General features: G+C 46.9%; 1 protein-coding gene and 1 long non-coding RNA gene across 2 annotated transcripts in view; one reads left to right on the plus strand and one right to left on the minus strand.

Annotated features, from left to right (window-relative positions):
- The window catches only part of FBXO10 (F-box protein 10), a 44,670-nt gene extending 23,284 nt beyond the window's left edge, over positions 1 to 21,386 (plus strand). The window contains exons 6-12 of the mRNA XM_081844914.1: positions 4,452 to 4,522; positions 8,182 to 8,334; positions 9,129 to 9,404; positions 10,200 to 10,510; positions 16,452 to 16,633; positions 17,700 to 18,413; positions 20,482 to 21,386. Of these exons, the coding sequence (XP_081701040.1) occupies positions 4,452 to 4,522; positions 8,182 to 8,334; positions 9,129 to 9,404; positions 10,200 to 10,510; positions 16,452 to 16,633; positions 17,700 to 17,877 (1,171 nt within the window). The 3' untranslated portion in view covers positions 17,878 to 18,413; positions 20,482 to 21,386. The remainder of the gene's footprint in view (positions 1 to 4,451; positions 4,523 to 8,181; positions 8,335 to 9,128; positions 9,405 to 10,199; positions 10,511 to 16,451; positions 16,634 to 17,699; positions 18,414 to 20,481) is intronic.
- LOC309332605 lies at positions 1,400 to 18,115 on the minus strand. The gene is made up of 3 exons (XR_014152231.1): positions 18,038 to 18,115; positions 4,383 to 4,489; positions 1,400 to 2,032 (listed from the first exon to the last, which is right to left on the minus strand). It is a non-coding gene; the product is annotated as an uncharacterized lncRNA (long non-coding RNA).
- Positions 21,387 to 22,367: the final 981 nt, after the last annotated feature.

Here is a 22,367-nt window from a genome sequence, read left to right on the forward strand (position 1 = left end):
AGGTAAACTGCGTTTCCGTGCGCTGCTCTGGTTCACCAGAAGCGGCTTAGTCATACTGGCCACATGACCCAGAAGCTGTACGCCGGCCCCCTCAGCCAATAAAGCGAGATGAGCGTCGTAACCCCAGAGTCGGCCATGAATGGACCTAATGGTCAGGGGTCCCTTTACCTTTACCTTTGTCTTTGCAGTCGCTTTGTGGGGAAGTAGCCTTCATACTGTGTGTTCTGGGCAACTCAAAGGTTGCTGATATAGAATGGTGAGCAATGTTTCCCACTCTACGTGGGGGGCTACCTTTGAAGGTGACTCGGAAACTACAACTAATCCAGAATGCAGCAGCTAGACTAGTGACTTGGAGTGGCCGCCAAGACCATATAACACCAGTCCCGAAAGACCTACATTGACTCCCAGTACATTTCCGAGCACAATTCAGATTGTTGGTACTGACCTTTGAAGCCCGAAACAGCCTCGGCCCAGTATACCTGAAGGAGCATCTCCACCTCCATCGTTCAGCCCGGACACTGAGGTCTAGCTCCAAGGGCCTTCTGGCAGTTCCCTTACTGCAAGAAGCAAAGTTACAGGGAACCAGACAGGGGGCCTTCTCAGTAGTGGCCCCCTCCCTGTGGAACACTGCTGTCAGATCTCAAGGAAATAAACAAGTATCTGGCTTTTAGGAGACATCTGAAGGCAGCCCTGTTTAGGGAAGTTTATAATGTTTGATTTCTTGCTAAGTTTTAATTTGTTGGAAGCCATCCAGAGTGGCCAGGGTAACCCAGTCAGATGGGCAGCATATAAAAAATGGTTGTTCTTCCCAGAATGGCGGCTTTCCCTCACCCAGTCCTGCAGCATCAGATCATGGTTCATGCAAGGGCAGTTGTCCATCTCAATGGGACATGGCCTGAGGGTGTGTTGTGAAGGGATGGGGAATCTGTGGCTCTTCAGACATTGCTAGCTTCCAAGTCATGGCAGTTTCAGACCACCTTGCCAACGCAGAAAGGGTTGATGGGCGCCATACTCTGACAATAGCTGAACGGCCCCAGTGTTCTCCATCCCTGGCACAGGGCTACTTTGGGTAGGCAGTCGATAGAGCCAGTGTGGTGAAATGGCTAGAGTTCGAATAAACCAGAGTTTGAATCCCAACTTGGCCGTGAAGTTCAGTTCATCGCCCTCCAGGTTGTGGAGTTTTCAAACTTGGGAGTCTATAGGGCATGCAAACCTGCTACTGATTTATTGGCGGTTCTTGTTTTGAGATAAATGTCGGAGCTGTGCTGCGAATGCAACAGCAGACACTTCTTGCAGGAAAACAACAGCCCCACAACGCTCTTCCGAAACACAAAGCAACCTAGACAGGCTTAAGCATCCGTTTGGGAACGGCTTGTTCCAGCATAATAGCTCGACTGACAAGTGTGAAACAGATTTTATTAATCTGCAAACCATAAGGGTCACGACTGAGCTGAAACAGACCTGTCAAATAAGTAGCAATTTCTAAATAGGCAGCTGTCTTGTCTGGTGATTATGATGCAGCGAATGAAGTCTAGAGGAAATGAACATAAAAGAAGAAGGGAGCTCAGAGCGGAGACATAATTTCTCTTCCTAGACAACGCTGTCAGCAGCATGCTCATCAAAACAAAAAAAACCCTGCAAGTCTATTATAATTGAGATCAGTTTGTCCCTGCTAAAACAAGAGGCATTTGACTTGGTCTTGCCTAGTGTTTTTGTTGTAGGAGATGAGGCTTGTTATTCTTAAGAAGATATTATTGCTACGCTAATTATTCCCAAGCAGCCCTGAATGTATTTCAAACAGAAGTCTCATTTGGGTCTTTGGACCAATCGGAAAGCTTGTTTCTCTGGCATTTTTCCTTAAAAGCCTCAATCCCAGAGGCATCCAGAGAATGGCTCCAGGAGATTCTCTTTAGGTTGACTGAGATCTCACCACACTATTATTGCCCCACAGAGATCATTTTCAGGGCAGGGATGGGGACAGAGTGGAGATAAGCACTGCTCGTTGTCCTTGATCTCTCAGCAGCTTTCAATACTGTTTTAAAAAAAAAAAAAAAAAATTTAATTGAAGTAAGCAAATCAGTACTATAAAAAACTCCCAGAATATTCAAGGGCTCAAGCTGTCATAATGAAAAACAACTGGTTCATGTTAAGGAGACTCAGCTACCATACTCTTTGCTGATACCTTTTGGAACTTCTGTCTTCAGTCTGACAACAGCAAAGTTTAAGATAATGACTTTTTGAATTCAGATTTAGTCACTTATTGGCATCCGGTGACAATCAAAATCATTTTTGGGTACCACTAAAATAAAACTGCTGTAATATTTTCTCCTATGGAAGTGTTGGCAGGCATTTGTTGAGATGGGTAAACTCTATAGTAAAATCTCTTTTAAAAAGATAGCCAATACTATAAAAATAATAGCAGTACAAATGCAAAAAACGAAATGGTATATTCTGGGAACTGCCCTGAGATGTTGTGATAGGCAAAATATAAATTTAATTAATTAATTATCAAAAAAAGACATAAGCCGAGTACTTAGGACCATTAGGAAAGCCAAATTTCACAGAGGGAGTTCTTTGTGTTTGCACTTGTGTAGAAGATAAAATCCCACCAAAAAGCATAGAATTTTTCAGGGTCCTTTGGCCCTGAAATTTATGAGTTAGTGTTAAACTCTGCAGTCACAAGTTCTGTACAGTTTTTCCATTTTGGAACAATTGAAGTTCTGGCATCTGGCAGCCTCCATGTCAAGAATTCCTGAGAGCTGTAAACCTTTCAACTGATCATGTCTCCCTCCATCTCCACAACAACCCTGTGAGGTAGAATCAGGCTGAGAGACTGGCCCAAGGCCACCTAGCAAACTTCAAGGCTGACTAGTGGATTTGAATTCAGATCTTCCTCTTCCAACTCTCTTTATCTGCTACGTTGCACTCATTGAAATTTGGCCTTTACTTGGCATTTGCCATGTTCCCATTGATTTGTGTGGCAGCAGATTTCTCTTCCGCTTGAAACAACGGATTCATTCTCTCTCTTGCTCGCTCGCTGTTGGAAAGTTATAGTGAGGCAGAACATGCAATTTGGCACCTCCTGGAGTAATAAAAATCCTATTTATTTCTCTTACCGAATAGATTTGCGCCCTTTCCCTCTCTCTAGCGAGCACCGGACAGTTTATTTTAATAGTGGAAGTTCTGTCCTGTGAGCAGGGCGGAAGGGCCCAACATCACCCAGTAAGCTTCATGGCTGAGCAAGGCTTTGAAATGGGGGCCCCCACAGTTCAAGAGCAAGATGAAAATGATTATATTCCATTTATGAATCTCTTGCCATGAGGCACCCCCAAGTGATTTGCAATATAATAGCATTGTATATAAAACAGTTACAGTGGTGCCTCGCAAGATGAAATTAATCCGTTCCGCGAGTCTCTTCGTCTTGCGGTTTTTTCGTCTTGCGAAGCACGGCTATTAGCGGCTATTAACGGCTTAGCGGCTTTGAGAAAAAGGAAACAAACTCGCAAGAACTCGCAAGACGTTTCGTCTTGCGAAGCAAGCCCATAGGGAAATTCGTCTTGCGGAACGACTCAAAAAACGGAAAACTCTTTTGTCTTGTGCGTTTTTCGTCTTGCGAGGCATTCGTCTTGCGAGGCACCACTGTATAGGAAAGCACTTAGAACAATTGTGGAAGCAAGCACCAAACCACAGTGCCTCGCACTCAGAAACTGACCAGTGCATCAGTTTAAATAAGGAACTCATCTCTGCCTTCCAATGGGGGAGAATCACTGGGCCCTTTATGACTGGGACACAACTCTGGCATGGAAGCAATGACTGGAAGGAGGAGGTGTCTAAAAAAGGGAGACACTATTTTACAGACACTACTTTATTTAATTGTGGCACAAATAAATTATACTTTGGGGATTTTTCTGCTTTTTGTAATATATTCTGATTATCTAAAAGTCCTTTATCTAAGTGGGGTATTTTTCCCTCTTAATTCCAGTATTACTGAATTATGATCTGAATGTGTTCTTGATAGTATCTCTACTTTCTTGGCGTGTGTTGATAATTCTCTAGAAAGCCATACTGTGTCGATTCTTCCACTAGACTGATGCGGTTCTGAGAAGTACGTGAATTCTCTGCCCAGTGGGTGCTTAAATCTCCATATGTCAATCAGATTAAAGTTCTCCACCATTTTGAAAAAAGTTAAAGGTAGTCTTCCTTCTTTTGAGTCCATTTTTCTTATTGTCCTATCTATCTCTAGAGAGACTACCCCATTTAAGTCTCCCATTAATATTATATTCTGGTCCATATACTCCAACAATCTTGTCTTCTATCATTTTTAAAAATTCTGACATTTTTCTTATTCGGTGCATATATTCCAACTATTACTATTTTCTCACCTTGTGCTGTTATACAAATAAGCAAACTGTACAAAACACTGACAGTGTCTCCACCCCTTTTTGTTCCAGTGGGAACCACATCTTCCAAGGCCTTGCTGCTGGCATCGCTGTGAATGAGAACGGAAGAGGCCAAATAACAGGTGTGGGAAGGAAAGCATTTATGGGGCATGGGTTTGGGTCGGGCAAAAATTAACCTCCAAACAGTGAATCCTCATTTCAGTTTTGGCAGGGTTTTATCACGTCTGATCCCGTGCCCTCTGAACTAGTAAGACTTCACGTTTTGAGGAATGGTGGCATAGCATTGGTTACTGGTGCTCGGGGCACGTGCGTTCCGGGTCCGGGGGCTATATCCCAGCCCTCATTGCTAGAGCAACTTCACCCCCACCAGCCACGCTGAGTCGCCTGTCTGCCTGCGCAGGGGGGCGCCCAGCCAACTAATACTGACCTTGGTGGGCAGAGAAGAGCACTGGCGTGGGTTGTGCTCGGAACGCATGCATAGGGATGCCTGGTTCATTCCCCCTCAAAAATCATGTGCCTGGGGCCATGGCGCACACATTCCACTACACTCCTGGGCAGAAAGGTCCTTAGCTCAGTGGCTGAGCAAGTAAGACTGGGAATGAATTTCAATTGCCTGAGGCCCCCCCCCCAAGCTGCTGGCAGTCAGTGTAGACAATACAGTGGACTCTCGGGTTGCGAACATACTGTATTTTTCACTCTATAAGACGCCCCAGACCATAAGACGCACCTAGTTTTTGGAGGAGGAAAACAAGAAAAAAAATATTCTGAATCTCAGAAGCCAAAACAGCAAGAGGGATCACTGCGCAGCGAAAGCAGCGATCTCTCTTGCTGTTCTGGCTTCTGGGATAGCTGCGCAGCCTGCATTCGCTCCATAAGACGCACACACATTTACCCTTACTTTTTAGGAGGGGAAAAGTGAGTCTTATAGAGCAAAAAATACGGTAATCCGTGCGGGAGGCACATTTGCAACCCGCAGTGCTGCGTCTGCGCGCACACGGGTTGCAATTTGGTGGTCATGCACATGCATGACCGCCAAAACCCGAAAGTAACCCATTCTGGTACTTCCGGGTTTCAGCGTGTCCGTAACCTGAAAAAACGCAACCTGAAGCGTCTCTAACACGAGCTATGACTGTACTGATTTTGATAAGGCTGATTCTGTATTGGGCAGCTTCCTCCACTTCTGTGCTTGAAGTTTCATGTGACAAGGTCTTGGTGGTCCTTTCCCATAACCCTGTAAGGTAGGCCAGTGTGCACACCCCCATCTTACAGAAGAGAGACTCTGGCTGCTTGCCTAAAGCCACCTTTTGTCTTCATGGCTGAAGTGCTGTTTGATCCATGGGCTTCTTAGCTCATAGGAGAGTCACCTCAGAACTGCTGCAGCTCTGAACAACAAAAGTCTGGTGTACACACAAATATGTTTTAGTATTCCAAATAAAGTAGCCACTTTATATATAGAGGGACGCAGATGGCACTGTGGGTCTAAACTACTGAGCCTTTTGGGCTTGCCGATCAGAATGTTGACAGTTCGAATTCCCACAATGGGCTGAGCTCCCATTGGTCTGTCCCAGCTCCTGCCAACCTAGCAGTCCAGAAGCACACCAGTGCTAGTAGATAAATAGGTACCTCTGTGGCAGGAAGGCAAACAGTGTTTCCATGCGCTCTGGTTTCCGTCAGGTGTTCTGTTGTGCCAGAAGCAGTCTAGTCGTGCTGGCCACATGACCCAGAAAGCTCTCTGTGGACAAATGCCAGGTCCCTTGGCCTGAAAGCGAGATGAGCGTCGCAACCCCATAGTCACCATTGACTATATGGTTCTTTCTCTTTTCCGTTTGGCGCCACCTGCCTCTCAGAACTTCCCTTTTTGAGCACGGGCAGAGCATTTCCTTAGTGCAGAGCTTTCCGGACTTTTCACGTTGGTGACACACTTTTTGGACGTGCATCATTTCACGACACAGCAGTTCAGTTTTACTAGCAAGCTGGAGGTTAAACGAATGCTTTCCAGCCCCAGGAGGAGTGTGGGGAGCATTTGTGCGACACACCAATGTGTTGTGGCACACAATTTGGAAAGCTTTCCCTTAGTGGTCTGTCACTGGGGCTCCCAGTCTGTCGTAGTAGCCAAGGATCTGCGCTGGAAAGAGAAAGCTCTCCTCCTTTCTCCTATTCCCCCTTCTTCTCAAAACAAAACAAAAAAGGGTAAAGGACCCCTGGACGGTTAAGTCCAGTCAAAGTTGACTATGGGGTTGTGGTGCTCTTCTCGCTTTCCAGCTGAGGGAGCCGGCATTTGTCCACAGACAGCTTTTTTGGGCCATGTGGCCAGCATGACTAAACTGCTTCTGGCACAACAGAGCACCGTGGCAGAAGCCAGAGTGCATGGAAATGCCATTTACCTTCCCGCTACAGTGGTAGCTATTTATCTACTTTCACTGGTATGCTTTTGGACTGCTAAGTTGGCAGGAGCTGGGGCAGAGCAACGGGAGCTCACCCCCTCGCGCAGATTCGAACCTCCGACCTTCTGATGGGCAATCCCAAGAGTCATAGAATCATAGAATCATAGAGTTGGAAGAGACCACAAGGGCCATTGAGTCCAACCCCCTGCCAAGCAGGAAACACCATCAGAGCACTCCTGACATATGGTTGTCAAGCCTCTGCTTAAAGACCTCCAAAGAAGGAGACTCCACCACACTCCTTGGCAGCAAATTCCACTGTCGAACAGCTCTTACTGTCAGGAAGTTCTTCCTAATGTTTAGGTGGAATCTTCTTTCATGTAGTTTGGATCCATTGCTCCGTGTCCGCTTCTCTGGAGCAGCAGAAAACAACCTTTCTCCCTCCTCTATGTGACATCCTTTTATATATTTGAACATGGCTATCATATCACCCCTTAACCTCCTCTTCTCCAGGCTAAACATGCCCAGCTCCCTTAGCCGTTCCTCATAAGGCATCGTTTCCAGGCCTTTGACCATTTTGGTTGCCCTCCTCTGGACACGTTCCAGTTTGTCAGTGTCCTTCTTGAAGTGTGGTGCCCAGAACTGGACACAGTACTCCAGGTGAGGTCTGACCAGAGCAGAATACAGTGGCACTATTACTTCCCTTGATCTAGATGCTATACTCCTATTGATGCAGCCCAGAATTGCATTGGCTTTTTTAGCTGCCGCATCACACTGTTGGCTCATGTCAAGTTTGTGGTCAACCAGGACTCCTAGATCCTTTTCACATGTACTGCTCTCAAGCCAGGTGTCACCCATCTTGTATTTGTGCCTCTCATTTTTTTTGCCCAAGTGCAATATTTTACATTTCTCCCTGTTAAAATTCATCTTTTTGTTTTGACCCAGTTCTCTAATCTGTCAAGGTCGTTTTGAAGTGTGATCCTGTCCTCTGGGATGTTAGCCACCCCTCTCAGTTTGGTGTCATCTGTAAATTTGATCAGGATGCCCTTGAGTCCATCATCCAAGTCGTTGATAAAGATGTTGAATAAGACCGGGCCCAAGACAGAACCCTGTGGCACCCCACTAGTCACTCTTCTCCAGGATGAAACTCAGTCTCAGTGGTTTAGACCACAGCGCCCTCCTCGTCCTTCATAACAAACACAATAATAACCTTTCATAACAACAAGCATTTGGCTAGCTACAAGCTGGATGATGACACAGCCTTGGGCTCCCTCGGGTTGATACAGAAGTTGAGGTAGAAACCGGCTTGACGTGAAATAGTCTTTTCACTTCATTCCTTCAGTGCTCCTTTGGATAATTGGCAGTCCTTTGTTTACCCTTCCTTCCTTAAACTGCTTTAGAAAACGTCATCCGGGAGAACCAGTGGGGAGGTACAGACATCCGCCGTGGAGGTGACCCTGTCCTCAGAAGTAACCTGATCTGCTGTGGCTATTCAGACGGCGTGGTGGTCGGGGAGCGTGGGAAAGGACTCATAGAAGGGAACACCATTTATGGTAAACCTCTGCTGACAGTGGGGTTATCACCCCCTCCGTATCCTTGTTTCCCGGGGTCTTGTGTGCTGAGTGTAGCAGGGCAGCTCTCACTGTTCTAGAATCCAGTTTCAAAATGGAGGATGGCCTGTCAGGGACTGGCTGGACACAGTGGAATGGTGAGAGGCACCAGCTAGGGAACATCCAAGGGAAAATGGCTCAGAGCCCGGGGTTTGGGGGCTGGACAACAATGAGTCAGAGGGAGAAGATGGGGAAGAGGAGGTGTTGGAAGCTAAAGAGGAAACAAGGCTTAGTGAGCTTGGGAGAGGCTGTGGCAGAGGGGAGTCTGGAATCAGAGGCAGAAGCTGGAGAGGAAGGAGGCCAAGAAGCAGAGATGAGTCTGGCTGGTGAAGAGTCCCAGGTGTCTTCCCCTCCTGCTGCAACTGGCTCTCATCTCCCAGAACCAGTAGAGGCATGAAAAGGGCGGAGTAGAGGTTGGCTGCAAACAGATGCAGTCTCCAATTGCCCCGGGAAAGCCTTGGAGAAGAGGGACTTGGATGTCTGTGGGGAGGCAGGGACTTCCTGTTTCAGCAACTGATTTTCATGGAGGAAGACCACCAGGAATGAGCTGTCCTGCTTATTAGGCCTGACACTCAGCCCAGTCTGTGGAGATTCTGCCTCTCACCATTCCTCAGCCTCCAAGCAATTCCGGACACCTAGGACCCAGTTAGCTCCCGGCCCAAGCTTCTTCAGTCTCTTGCACAATGTTACACCAGGAAGACAGGCCAATGTGCTTTCCCCCTCTTCTCTTGGCATAGGGAACAAGGGCTGCGGCGTCTGGATAATGTCCTCCAGCCTCCCGCACATCGCAAACAACCAAATCGGTCACAACAGCATCTATGGGATTGCGGTGTTTTGCCGCAAAGATGATGCTAATGACTACCTCGCCAACCAAGGGGGCAACGAGAACTTCAATGATGAGGGAGAAGCTGCCAACTGGGAGAATGACCTGGAGAGTGAGGATGAGCGCATGGTTATCCGGAGGCCAATCAGCGTGGCTCTCGTGGAGTCGAACAACATCAACCACAATGGAGGTGAGTGCTGGCCGGGAACATTGTGTAGCCAGCCTTGTCCATGGGAAAGGCCAAAGAGGCTCCAAAGAAGCTTCTGAGAATTCCTTCTGGGAATAAATAATAATAATAATAATTTATTACTTATACCTCTCCGATCTGGCCGGGTCTCCCTAGCCACTCTGAGTCTCAACAGAATATTAAAAACACGGTAAAACATCAAACATTAAAAACTTCAGATGTCTTCTAAAAGTCAGATAGTTGTTTATTTCCTTGACATCTGACAGGAGAGTGTCCCACAGGGCGGGTGCCACTACCGAGAAGGCCCTCTGCCTGGTTCCCTGTAGCTTCACTTCTCGCAGTGAGGGAACCGCCAGAAGGCCCTCGGAGTTGGACCTCAGTGTCTGGGCTGAACGATAGGAGTGGAGATGTTCCTTCAGGTATACTGGGAAGCTCCTGCAGAAACGCTACGCTTGCCCCACCACCCGTTTTGGTGACTTATGGTGCCGCGATCCACCATGTGGCATGTGCCGCCTGCAACGTGACGCTGAGCCGCCATGCCAAAACACTATAAAGTGGTGCCGGAATACCACACCTTCCTTAAAATCATGATCCTAGCCATATAGCTGGGGTCTGTTTCACTGGGGGCAATTTTTGTTTTTAATGCAGATATTAACATTGCAGCATCTTAATCGTTTGACTTCAACGTAGGTGCATTTCCGGGTTTCTGTCCCTTCTTGCCCCAGGTTTTTGTCGTGTTGGTGGTTGTTTTGGTTAAGATAGGTTATTGATTCAGGGGCACTTTTCCTCCTCTCGTAGCTGCTGGCTTGTACATCAAGAGCAGCGAAGCCCTGAACATCATTGGAAACGCCATCCACGCCAACCACGACTGCGGGGTCTCCGTCTTCCAAAGCTCGCAGCTCACGAGAATCGCAAACAACAGCATCTCTTGCAATAGCCTGGGGGGAGTCGTGGTGGAAGCAGAGTGCCGGGTGGAGCTTCGTGGGAACGGCATTTATGACAACAGCAGCCACGGGGTGGCCTCCAAGGGCGAGGGAATCGTCACCGAGAATGACATTTTGGGCAATCAGGGCTGTGGCCTCAAGCTGCTGCAGGCAGCCGATATGAAGGTGTGTGGCGAAATAAAAGAGAACAATCTTGCTTGTTACCAGGGAATCGTGGAGTTGGAAGCCACCCCAATGATCATCCAGTCTAGTCCCCTGCGATGCAGGAATTGCAGCTGTAGAATCCCTGGCGGGTGGCCTTCCATAGAATTACAGAGTTGGAAGAAACCCAAGAGTCATCTAAATAGTCATAAATAATCATTATGATGATTTGTGGTTATTTAGATGACTCATTATGATTATCTATATTTCACCAGTCCTCCATGAAGGGTTGCATGCACAAGTTACCTCATTTTCCCCCTTCCAGCAGTGATATTTATATGTGTAAAAGCTGCCCCAGGTTCTTTGGCCATTTAAAAAATATAGTTCTCTTTTTTCCCTCCTAGAAAAGACTGCGCGAGATTTTCTGTTTAGAGTTTAAACATAACATGCTACTTTAATTGGAATACTAAAACATATTTTGTGTGTGTGTGTGTGTGTGTGTACACACAAGTTTTAGTATTCCCAAAAAAGTAGCCACTTTATATATAAAGGGACGCAGGTGGCACTGGGTCTAAACTACTGAGCCTTTTGGGCTTGCCGATCAGAATGTCGGCAGTTCAAGTTCCCACAATGGGCTGAGCTCCCATTGGTCTGTCCCAGCTCCTGCCAACCTAGCAGTCCAGAAGCACACCAGTGCTAGTAGATAAATAGGTACCTCTGTGGCAGGAAGGCAAACAGTGTTTCCATGCGCTCTGGTTTCCGTCAGGTGTTCTGTTGTGCCAGAAGCAGTCTAGTCGTGCTGGCCACATGACCCAGAAAGCTCTCTGTGGACAAATGCCAGGTCCCTTGGCCTGAAAGCGAGATGAGCGTCGCAACCCCACACACAGTGGTACCTTGGTTCTCAAACTTAATCTGTTCTGGAGGTCCGTTCCAAAACCAAAGTGTTCCAAAACCAAGGTGCACTTTCTCAAAGCAATGATCAATGTACTGTACTATAAAAGAAATAAGACAGTATTGTAGGTGATAAGTGTTAAAATTAATTTTTTTTTCTTACCTGCACTGATGATAGTCATTGTTTGGATGGGGTTTTTTTCCATTTTTCCATTTCCACAGTCGTACAATCAATCAATCAATCAATCAATCAATCAATCTATAGCTGAACTGGGTTCCACACAGTCACTAAAACAAATTAACTGAAAAAGCCTCAAAAACGCAAAAACAAAAGCACCAAACTTAATCTGTTCCAGATGTCCGTTTGACTTCTGAAATGTTTCAAAACCAAGGCACAGCTTCTGATTGGTGCAGGCACCCTGGATACAATAGCTAACAGCTGTATTGGATGTTCGGCTTTCACAAAATGTTTGAAAACTGGAACACTTCTGGGTTTTTGGTGTTTGGGAACCAAGGCATTTGAGAACCAAAGTACCACTGTATATGAACATGAGACACTGACAGACTTATGAGACTTTACAGACTTATTCTGAGGCACATGGCAGCGTAAAACAAACTCCTCCTGCTCTCATAGTAAAACTCACTAACACTGTACATTTAATAAGAGACCTAACTGAATACTGTCTACTGTGGTGACATCATAGAATTCTATACTACATTAACTCTTCTCATAGCATTTTGGATGCCCCTGTGAAGCACGTTTGGTTGGCTGCCCATGGTCCTCCCACGAGCTTCTGTGGCAGAGTAGAGATATAAACCCAGGTCTCTGCCCACTAACACCACTCCAGGTTATTCCTGCTTCCATACAGACACTCTACATAGGGGGTCCCCAACCTTCTTGGTTCCAGGAGCACACTTGGAGAGCTAAGAAACTACTGTGAACACTGTAAAATACCTATTTCACAGAAAGGAAGAAAAACTCGATGCTCAGAATCACCACCACCCCGCCCCCAAACACCTACACACAGGTTCCCAAAGAAATAAAACAGACAAATGAGCTATAACCAAACAAAAATTCCAAAAAAAATCCCACATCGCTCAATTTAAAAAAGCAATTGCAAAAATGGGGAGGGGTGCAAAGTGCCCACACACCTCTATATTGATAAGTGAGCACATTTTAATAGGAAGCCTAAGGGTTGTTTGTTGCCTCTGCTGCTGTTTTCTCATTTGCGTTCTGGCAAGAATCCATCGCCTACCCCAAGAGAAGTAGGAGAGCAAGTAAACAGGTTGGAACAGTCCTCAGAGAAGCAGGGGGGAAAGCTGCTGCTGTGGCGAGAAATATCATGTTGAATGCAGTCCCAGAAAATGACAGGCGTGAAGGAGGCAAAAGAAATAAACAAATGGGAGAAGATGAAGATCTACAGATCCATTCACTGACACAAGAGCCCTTAACACCCCGGCAAAACACAGACACACAAACGTGCAAGTTCTGTAGTAGATATTTTTTAAAGGGAATTGTGTCTTAATTTGTGTACCAACCTCCAGGAAATGCTCCCATTTCTTTCTCAGTTCTTGTCGATTTCGGTATCGCCGTATAGTGGATTGTGGAATTTGAGTGTGTGTTGCACCACCGGCGGCTGGTAATTTTACACAGTTTCCCACAGAACTGCTGTTGGCCCTTCCAATTCCCTCTTGGATATGGGCATAACCTGAATTTTTGTTGTGGGGGTGGGTGGACAGGACACCCACCTGACCTCATCCTCTGTCTGGCTCAGATTTGGAATGAAATCCCGTATTTTTCGTCCCATAGGATGCTCCGTCCCATAGGACGCACCTAGTTTTTTGTTGGAGAAATAAAGGGGAAAAAAATTCCTTTATTTTCCCCCCAAAACCAGGTCGGGGAAACCAAAACAGGCCAGGGAACAGCGGGGTGGCGGCGCTGCGCCTCCCCGCTGTCCCCCCGAGCTTGTGGGGCTGGCCGATGTCTGCCTGAAGCGCGGGGCGCTCTGCTTCAGCACGCGCCGGGCGGCAGGCTGCTATCCACAGCCTGGGGAGCCCTGCGAGAACTCCCGCAGGGCTGCCCAGGCTGCGGATGTCTGCTTGGTGTGCGGGGTGCTCTGCTTCAGGGCGTCCCACACGCCGGGCAGCAGGCTGCGGATAGCTTCCTGAAGCCTGGAGAGCGAGAGGGGTCGGTGCGCACCGACCCCTCTCGCTCTCCAAGCTTCAGCGAAAGCCTGTATTCTCCCCATAGGACGCACGCAGATTTCCCCTTCATTTTTGGAAGGGAAAAAGTGCGTCCTATAGGGCGAAAAATACGGTATGTCAACAACAGTTGTTTTAAATTACTTTCTTTTGACCCCCAACTGCTCCGAAAAATCTGTCAAAATCTTCAGTCATTTGAAAACTTGGAAGTAAAAAAAGACAAACACCACCAGGGAATATCTTTCCTACGGTTACTGAGTATGTTTTGCCAAATTACAAAGAACACACTTTCCCCCCATCTTATTGGAAAAAACAACAACTAAATTAAAACAGGTTTTCTTGGATTTGCTGAAAACCTTTCAGCACTTCCTTCTCAAATTCCTCCTTTTTTCCAATGCAGTTTTTCTGTGCACACTCAGTAAACAGAGCCCATTGAGACCCTCCCGTCAGTTTTTACCCTGCGCAAGGTATTAAATGACTGCTGTGTGGTACAACAGGTGCATGGCTGAGCAAGAGAGATGAGCCGAGGGGGACGCTGGTGGCGCTGTGGTTGGCGGTTCGAATCCCCGCAACGGGGTGAGCTCCCGTTGCTCGGTCCCTGCTCCTGCCAACCTAGCAGTTCAAAAGCACGTCAAAGTGCAAGTAGATAAATAGGTACCACTCTGGCGGGAAGGTAAACGGCGTTTCCTTGTGCTGCTCTGGTTCGCCAGAAGCGGCTTAGTCATGCTGGCCACATGACCTGGAAGCCGTACGTCGGCTCCCTCGGCCAGTAAAGCGAGATGAGCGTCGCAACCCCAGAGCGGTCACGACTGGACCTAATGGTCAGGGGTCCCTTTACCTTTAAAAGATGTCTGCCTGTTTTACTAGGTCTGCTATGTTCAGCTCTTTTAACTGCTCTTTGCTGAGCTCCTTTTCCTTCCAACATGGTGTACGGTAGTTCAGCTTCGGAGTTGAAGTCTTGCAATTTCGGGTTGCTGGTTGCGTCGCAACATCATCCAAGTAACCCCAACACAGAGAAATATTCTGATTATTTATACTTTTAGTTAAGTAGTTTTATTTATTTAATTGATTTACTTATTTAATCTTAGACAACCTTGTGGGATGCGGGTGGCGCTGTGGGTTAAACCACAGAGCCTAGTACTTGCCGATCAGAAGGTTGGCGGTTCGAATCCCTGCAGCGAGGTGAGCGCCTGTTGCTCGGTCCCTGCTCCTGCCAACCTAGCAGTTCAAAAGCACAAAATGAAAGTAGATAAATAGGCGGGAAGGTAAACGGCATTTCTGTGCGCTGCTCTGGTTCGCCAGAAGCGGCTTAGTCATGCTGGCCACATGACCTGGAAGCTGCACGCTGGCTCCCTCGGCCAGTAAAGTGAGATGAGCATTGCAACCCCAGAGTCGGTCACGACTGGACCTAATGATCAGGGGTCCCTTTACCTTTACCTTTAGACAACCTTACCAACTGCCTCCCCCAGTGGACTACTTACCAGGGCCTTGGTTTTGTGATGGAGTTGTAGCATTTGAGGTGTAACATGGTGCTAGGGCGTTATAGAGCTGCATTTGCACAATACATGCAAAGTACCATAATACCTCTTCTAGTACTTCTTCTTTTTCTACAAATTTATTTATTTGGTTTCTCAAATTAAAATTTTACAGAGATATATCAGACATAATTCAAATCATAGAAACAAGATTCCTAGGAATCTCCTGGACTTCCATCCTCCCGTTTATGGGTCCTGTTATTAATCCTCCCCCCCCCCCCCCGCATCTTTTATGTTAATCCAAACCCTTTGCCTCTTCCATTACGTCCAGAATTCAATCTTAAACTACAAGTGATATTCCAACCCTCACGATTTTAACTGTTTGCAATGGTCTTTAAGATAAATTATAAATTTTCCCCATTCCTTATTAAAATTTTGGTCTTCCTGATTTCTAACTCTTCCGGTCATTTTAGCCCATTCAGCATAGTCCATTAACTCCATCTGCCATTCTTCTCTGGTTGGGACTTTATTTTCTTTCCATCTCTGGGCCAGTAACATCTGTACAGCTGTAGTCGCATGCATAAATAGTATTTTCTGCTCCTTTCAGCACCTAGAATTCCTAAAAGGAAGGCTTCAGGTTTTTTAACAAAGGTTGTTTTAAACGTTTTTTTTCAACTCCTAATATATCATTTCCCAAAATCCTTTTACTACCTTACAGTCCCACCAAATATGATAAAAGGCGCCTTCTTTTTCCTTATATTTCCAGCATACATTTGAGCCTGTTTTATACATTTTTGCTAATTTACTAGGAGTTAAATACCATTGGCACATCATTTTCATATAATTTTCTTTCAACATAGAACATGCCATGAATTTTAAATCCCAGTTCCATAACTTCCCCCAAGCACCATAATACCACTTTAAGCAGACATGGCTTCTACCACAGAATCCTGGGAACTTTTGTTAAGGGTGCCAGTGGTTGGTAAGGAGACCCTTGTTCCTCAGAGCGACATAACTGTCAGTTCCTCTTCGCAGGGAACAGTTTTCCTGACTTCTAGTTCCTTTAGACCAGGCATAGGCAAACTCGGCCCTCCAGATGTTTTGGGACTACAACTCCCACCATCCCTAGCTAACAGGACCAGTAATCAGGGATGATGGGAATTGTAGTCTCAAAACAGCTGGAGGGCCGAGTTTGCCTATGCCTGCTTTAGACCTTTTCTCTCTTGAGGTTCGACTGGCATCAAATTTCCCTATCAAGCTGTCTTGGGTGTTTCTTTTTTAAATCACCTGCTTCTGGAAAACCAACTCGCTCTTTCTCTTCCAGAATGATGAATCATATAATTTTGCTAATGGAGTGCTATGCTACCAATAATTGTGTTCTCCTCTTTTCCTTCAAGGTAACCAAGAACAGAATCCACTCCTTTCGAGGTTATGCGATTGAGATGCTTGACCAGACCAAGGCCTTGGTGCAGGACAATGTGATTTTCCAAGGGAAGTCCAAAAAGAGCATTTTGCAGCAGGCCTCCGACACGGAAGCCTGTGTCGTTCAAAGCAACAAGCTCCTGGCATTCAAGAAAAGGTAAGCAAGGTAGCCCTTTGGGGACTTGAGAATATGAGGACCCTTATTCCATACCAGTGGCGTAGCGTGGGGGGTGCAGGGGGGGCCGGCCGCACCGGGTGCAACATCTGGGGGTTAGGGTTAGGGGGCGCAAATTACTTGCCTTGCCCCGGGTGCTGACAACCCACGCTACACCACTGTTCCATACAGCTGATGCCCTCTACATTTTAAGCATACCGTATTTTTCCATGTGTAAGGCGGCGTCAATTCAGACTAGGTATCTGACGAATGCCTTGTTATGTTGTCAGAACTGCCCTAGGTCCCAGCTCACAGAGGACCAACGCCAGGTCGTTCTCATATATACAAAAGTCTTTATTGAAGTTCAGTTTCCATTCCAAAACCTTGGCGCGCAGCTCTACGTCTTAAGCTCTAGACCGCCAAAGCTCCGTCTGAATCTCCTCCCCTTCCACACCAGTTTAAGACTCTAGCCTTGCTCCACCTCTTCCTTAGCTCCTTCCTCTCCTGGGCCCTCCTGCCCGCTGGGGTTTCACCCTTTCTGGACTCTTCTGACGCTGACTCCCCTGATTCTTCCCCCTCCCTCCGGCGGGCTTTAGGACCTGGTTCCCTATCCGGGCTACCTGCTGTGCCGCTCGCCTGTACATTTGAACTTGGCGCGCGCGCCCAGCCGGCAACCTTCCTCTTGACCGTTCCCTCGCTCTCCGATGGAGGCGTGGTCAACCCTAACTCATCTTCTCTCCCTCCTGGAGGAGACGCTGTCCCTGATACCTGGGATTCTTCCCCCCCACTGCGCTCTGGTGGGGAAGCTGGTCCTGATCTCCAGCCGCTGCTCTGGGAGTCCCCGCTGGCCCCTTGCTTCTGGCGCGTCCCCCCTGGGACCCCCCTTGCCCTGGCCATCGGCGCCCCCCTCTGGGAATCTTCTGATTCGCTGGAGAGGCTCATGGAATCTCTCGGGCCACTGTCATCTTCTCCCACGCTGCCCTCAGATTCTTCCCCTTCGCTCTCCATTCCCTCTCTTCCCTGTGCCTCTGCTCCTGAGCCCCTGACATATGTCTTCTTGTCCTTCCAGGTCGGACGTTGCCTGGACCCTGGAGAACCCCCCCGCCCGGCCTCACATCGAAGGAGCCTCCAGAGGCGTATCAACATCTGGGAACAGTCAGAAAGTCTCAAACATGACCGCCAGGATAGCAGCGAGAGTGGATGGGGGCTGCCATAACAACGGGAGCATCTTTTGTACAATTGTGTGATCCTGGCCTTCCTCAGGGGCCACCCTGGAAAGTCCCTTCCCCATGCGTGCTCGTTGCAGGAGTGAACGAGCTCATGTTTTTCAGTGCAGCGGCTACAGTATGATGGGAACAGAAATGAGTTTGCTCCCTGGCATGGTTGCTCCCTCACCTGTACCCTTACCTTAGGCCTCAGCTGCTGCCTCCTCCTCTTCCTTGCAGTCCTCTTCAGCTGTAGTCTTGTTTGTGAAGGGGAAAGCAGTGCCTTTGTGACATCAGCAGCAGCCACCATGCCAATTCTCACTCATGTCTGACTCCTCGTTGCCTTTTCCACTGGCTGCTCAAAATTTGCTCTGGGATTCGCCTAGTGGATGATGTCACAAACCTGGGGAAACCAATACTTTCCCCTACTACAGCTTTCAAGGAGTGGGGAGACGTTACAGGGTGCTGTGAAGGGCTGCCTTCTAGGTGGAAGATTGAGAGCTTCCCCAAAAGTCTGTTACTTCCCCATAGTTTTGAGTCGGTACTTCTACCCGTAAAAACAAAATGGTGGGGAGTAGGTAATAAATAGAAATGGGAGTGACATCATCATGGAAGTTGTTGTCTCTTCTGATAAATAAAGGTAAAGGGACCCCTGACCATTAGGTCCAGTTGTGACCAACTCTGAGGTTGCGGAGCTCATCTCGCTTTATTGGCTGAGGGTAGCCGGCGTACAGCTTCCAGGTCATGTGGCCAGCCTGACTAAGCTGCTTCTGGCAAACCAGAGCAGCGCACAGAAACGCCGTTTACCTTCCCACCACAGCGGTACCTATTTATCTACTTGCACTGGTATACTTTGGAACCCCGTCGCAGGGATTCGAACCACCAACCCTCTGATCGGCAAGTTCTAGGCTCTGTGGTTTAACCCACAGCGCCACCCACCTTTCCTTTCCTTTCCCCCTTCCCTCTTACGTACCTACCTACCTACCTACACACACCCTTTTAGTGATTGCCAAAAAGCCAGCTGGTCAAGTTGCCACAGTAATGTTGACGATTCAGCCACGGAGCTGGTATTTTTGATAAGATAGTGAACCTTGCTCAGAATGAATCTCCCTTTCCTCCATTGAATGTTAGTTTTGTTTTCTTCTGTGCTGGGAAGTCCTTGGACCATGGCAAAATATGCCTATAAAGCAGACAGAATTGGAATATGCCGACTGTTCAAGAAGGCAAATAGATCACTGTTTCTATGTGGTTTTGCTGCGTGAAGTTTCAGCAGATGAACATAGCATCTCTTGTACATTGCAAGAAGAAAAACCTGTAACTTACTCTTGACTAGCAATGTCAAAATAACATGGTGTTGGCTTTTAAAATAATGTACAAAAATGACCAACAAAATTGACTCCCAGGCAGCTGGCAACCATTTTCATACCAGGGCAGCTCAGAACTTGAAATGATTTTATGCAAGATGGCCAAACGGAGTATGGCAGAGCTGCACATTGTGCCTTTGAAAATTATCTGCAAGATAAAATGGACCTGTACAATTATGGGGGAAAGGTATTCATGGAACTCCTTGGCCTAAATAATGAGTTAGTTGAGTTGCTTCTTATTAGACACACACAAAGCAGAAGCTGGATAGTGGTGAATAAATGGGGAGAAATATTTTGCTGTGCTTTTTTTATGAGACTCTGGGGCATGGTAGCTGTTCCTCTGGTCAAAGAGGGACTAGGATTAACCCCCTTTTATCTTGTAAGACTCCTCAGTCTTTCAACAGGTACATGGCAGGCAGACATGCAACAGGTGAAGCCCTCCCTATTACTTTCTGCATGTCAGGATCTGCAAACAGGATTTTTGCTTGTTTGCTTTAGTGAAACTGTTAAAAGCACCAAAACTGGGGGGATTGGTGGGGGTTGCCCAACATTAGGACACAATTCAGATGCTCCGGAGTTGATGGAAGCAAACTGTCCAAGACCAAAAAGCCACATAAAGCAGGTTAGAGGTGATAATTATTTTTTTTGTGCATTCAGAAATGGCAAACAAAGTAGGAATTGAGGTTTTTTTGCTTATATTATCCCTTACCCAGCAGTGGCTCCCTGTGACTTGCCTATAGCATAAACACGCAGAAAAGTTTCTTTCTCTATATGTATATAGTTGAATTCTGACCCCTTGGGTTTCTCTGCGAAGTTGCCAGCTTCTTTTCCATTTTAATGGCCTTCACTCTTGTGCCTTTAGCAGCACTTTGGTCTGCAGCAGGAAGGTCACTCGAAGAACTCTTAGAGTGACCACCAGAGTTTGAGGCAGTAGGTTGACTATTTCTGCATTAACTTTGCATGTGCAAGCGAAAATTTGTCTGAAAGAAGAATGCATACTGTGGGACTTACTGGACTACAACTCCCATGATCCCCGACTGTTGGCCATGTTTGTTGGGGGCTGATGGGAGTCCAACGAGACCTGAAGATCTGTTGGTTCCTCCTCCCTGACTTCCCTCTTGAAGAGAGCCTGAGGCCCCCCTTTTATTGATACAAGTGCTGGATGGGCTGTGTGCTAAGAGAGCAAAGATGGTAGCATTAGTTTTTAGTTGGCAACACATACCAGTGAAACGCATGAACAAGGACCGAATTGCCTTTTGTTTATATCTCATCAATGCGCAAGTTGGACTGGCTTATTCTGATGGCATGACGTGGAACAGTTCTCTTGAGTGAAAACACTAGCAGACCTACGTGAAAGGCAAGTCAAAACTCTGCATAGCCAACAGGCCACGACAGTAAATAGCTATGACCTTGCATGGAGCAAAAGAAACTGCCTTATTCCAGGTCAGACTACTTGTACTCAAGCCCAAGATTGTCTACTCCAGGGCTGGCTAACCTGCTGCCCTCCAGGTGATACCTTGGATGTCGACTTCATCGAAACAAAAACAAAGCAAAATTTTAAAAATGAATTAAAACAATGTGTACATAAACAACACCTGTGTCATGAGGGAATCTTCTTGGATGCAGTGTAGAAACTGATCCTGTAGAAATTCCTTGCAGGATGTGGCTGTCATCCTCTCTCTACTTACTCCAGAGGAAGTACCACTGAAATGAGTGGCATACATTTTGGAACAAAAATGCAATAGACCAGCCCATGTCAGCCATAGAAGCAAACCAAGCTACAAATTATAAGTAAGTCCTTGGATGCAGATCAAAATAGTTTGTAATGGACCCATTGAAACTAAATGAATCATCATTGCTTTAATGATATTTAGGCTATAATCCTGTATCTACTTCTCCAGGAGAAAGCCCCCACAAAATTCAGTGGGTCTTACTTTTGAGTAGACACAGAGAGGCTTGCCAGAACTAACCTTGGCTGGATCAGGGCCACAGACATCCCCTTTAAAAGCAACTGGATTTCAATCACAGAAGGCCACTAACCTTTCTAAGAACTTTGTAAGACTTTTAACTTTATGTCGGATGATGTGTTACAAGTTCCTTTTTTAAAAAACAGAAGTTAAACATTCTATGTAAAGTTTTATGAAGGAAAACCTGTATATTGCAAGAATAAAAGGCTCTATTTTAAACCCTTCTTAATTAACCGGCTTGTTAGATATTGTTAGACATGTTATGCAGACGGCCAGCTGCAAAAGGACAGCATGGCTCCTATAATGTCAGCAGCAAGCATGTGGGTCCAGCTATGGGAGGGGAAGAGGGATCTGGGATCAGCTCAGCTACAGCAGGTCAGATCTGGACAGGCTTACAGTACTGATTCCTAGCTGTCATTTCTTTCCATCTCTACAAAGTAGTGGGGATGCTGCAGTGAAACTAGAATTTTTGGTGACATCAGCATTCAAACTCAGTGGGTCTTGTTTGGAGGAGAGATCAGTGGTGGACTACTAGATAGCATGTCTCATGGATTGGTTGGATGCAGAGGAATGGTGGGAGAACCAGCTGGGGAACCCCCAAGGGAGGAAGGCTGAGTGCCTGGGGAGTGATGGTGGGACAACGATGCATAGGCAGAGGGAGAAGATGGGGGAAAGTGGTGTCGGAAGCTGAAGAGGTAACGGGGCTTAGTAAGCTGGGAGAATCTGTGGCAGACAAAAAGTCCAGAATCAAGAGGCAAAAGCTGGAGCAGGAGAGGAGGGACGCCAAGATGTCAGGCTGGGGAAGATTCACAGGTGTCTCCCCTTCCTGCTGCAACAAGCAACCCTCCCTGCTGGTCTCCCAGAACCAGAAGAGGCATGAAAAGGGCAGAGGAGAGGTTGGCTTCACATAGGTACAATCTCCCGATTGCTTGGGAAAAGCCCTGGAGAGAAGGGGATTTAGGGTGGCTGTGGGGAGGTGTGGGCCTTCGGTCTTGGCAACTGATCCATGGGGCAAGACCTACCGGGGATGAGCTGTTGGGCTCATTAGGCCTGATACTCAGCCAAGTCTGTGAATATCAGTTTTACTAATAAAGGGTTAACGCCAACTTGAATGGTGTGATTTACTGCTTGCTGGTGTTACCGAGAGCAAATAAATACCAGTTGTTGGGAATTGCAGGTGGGGAGGGTGTCACTGCACTCA

This window comes from Podarcis erhardii (assembly GCF_964252035.2).
Source record: "Podarcis erhardii genome assembly, chromosome: 17".
NCBI lineage: Eukaryota > Metazoa > Chordata > Lepidosauria > Squamata > Lacertidae > Podarcis > Podarcis erhardii.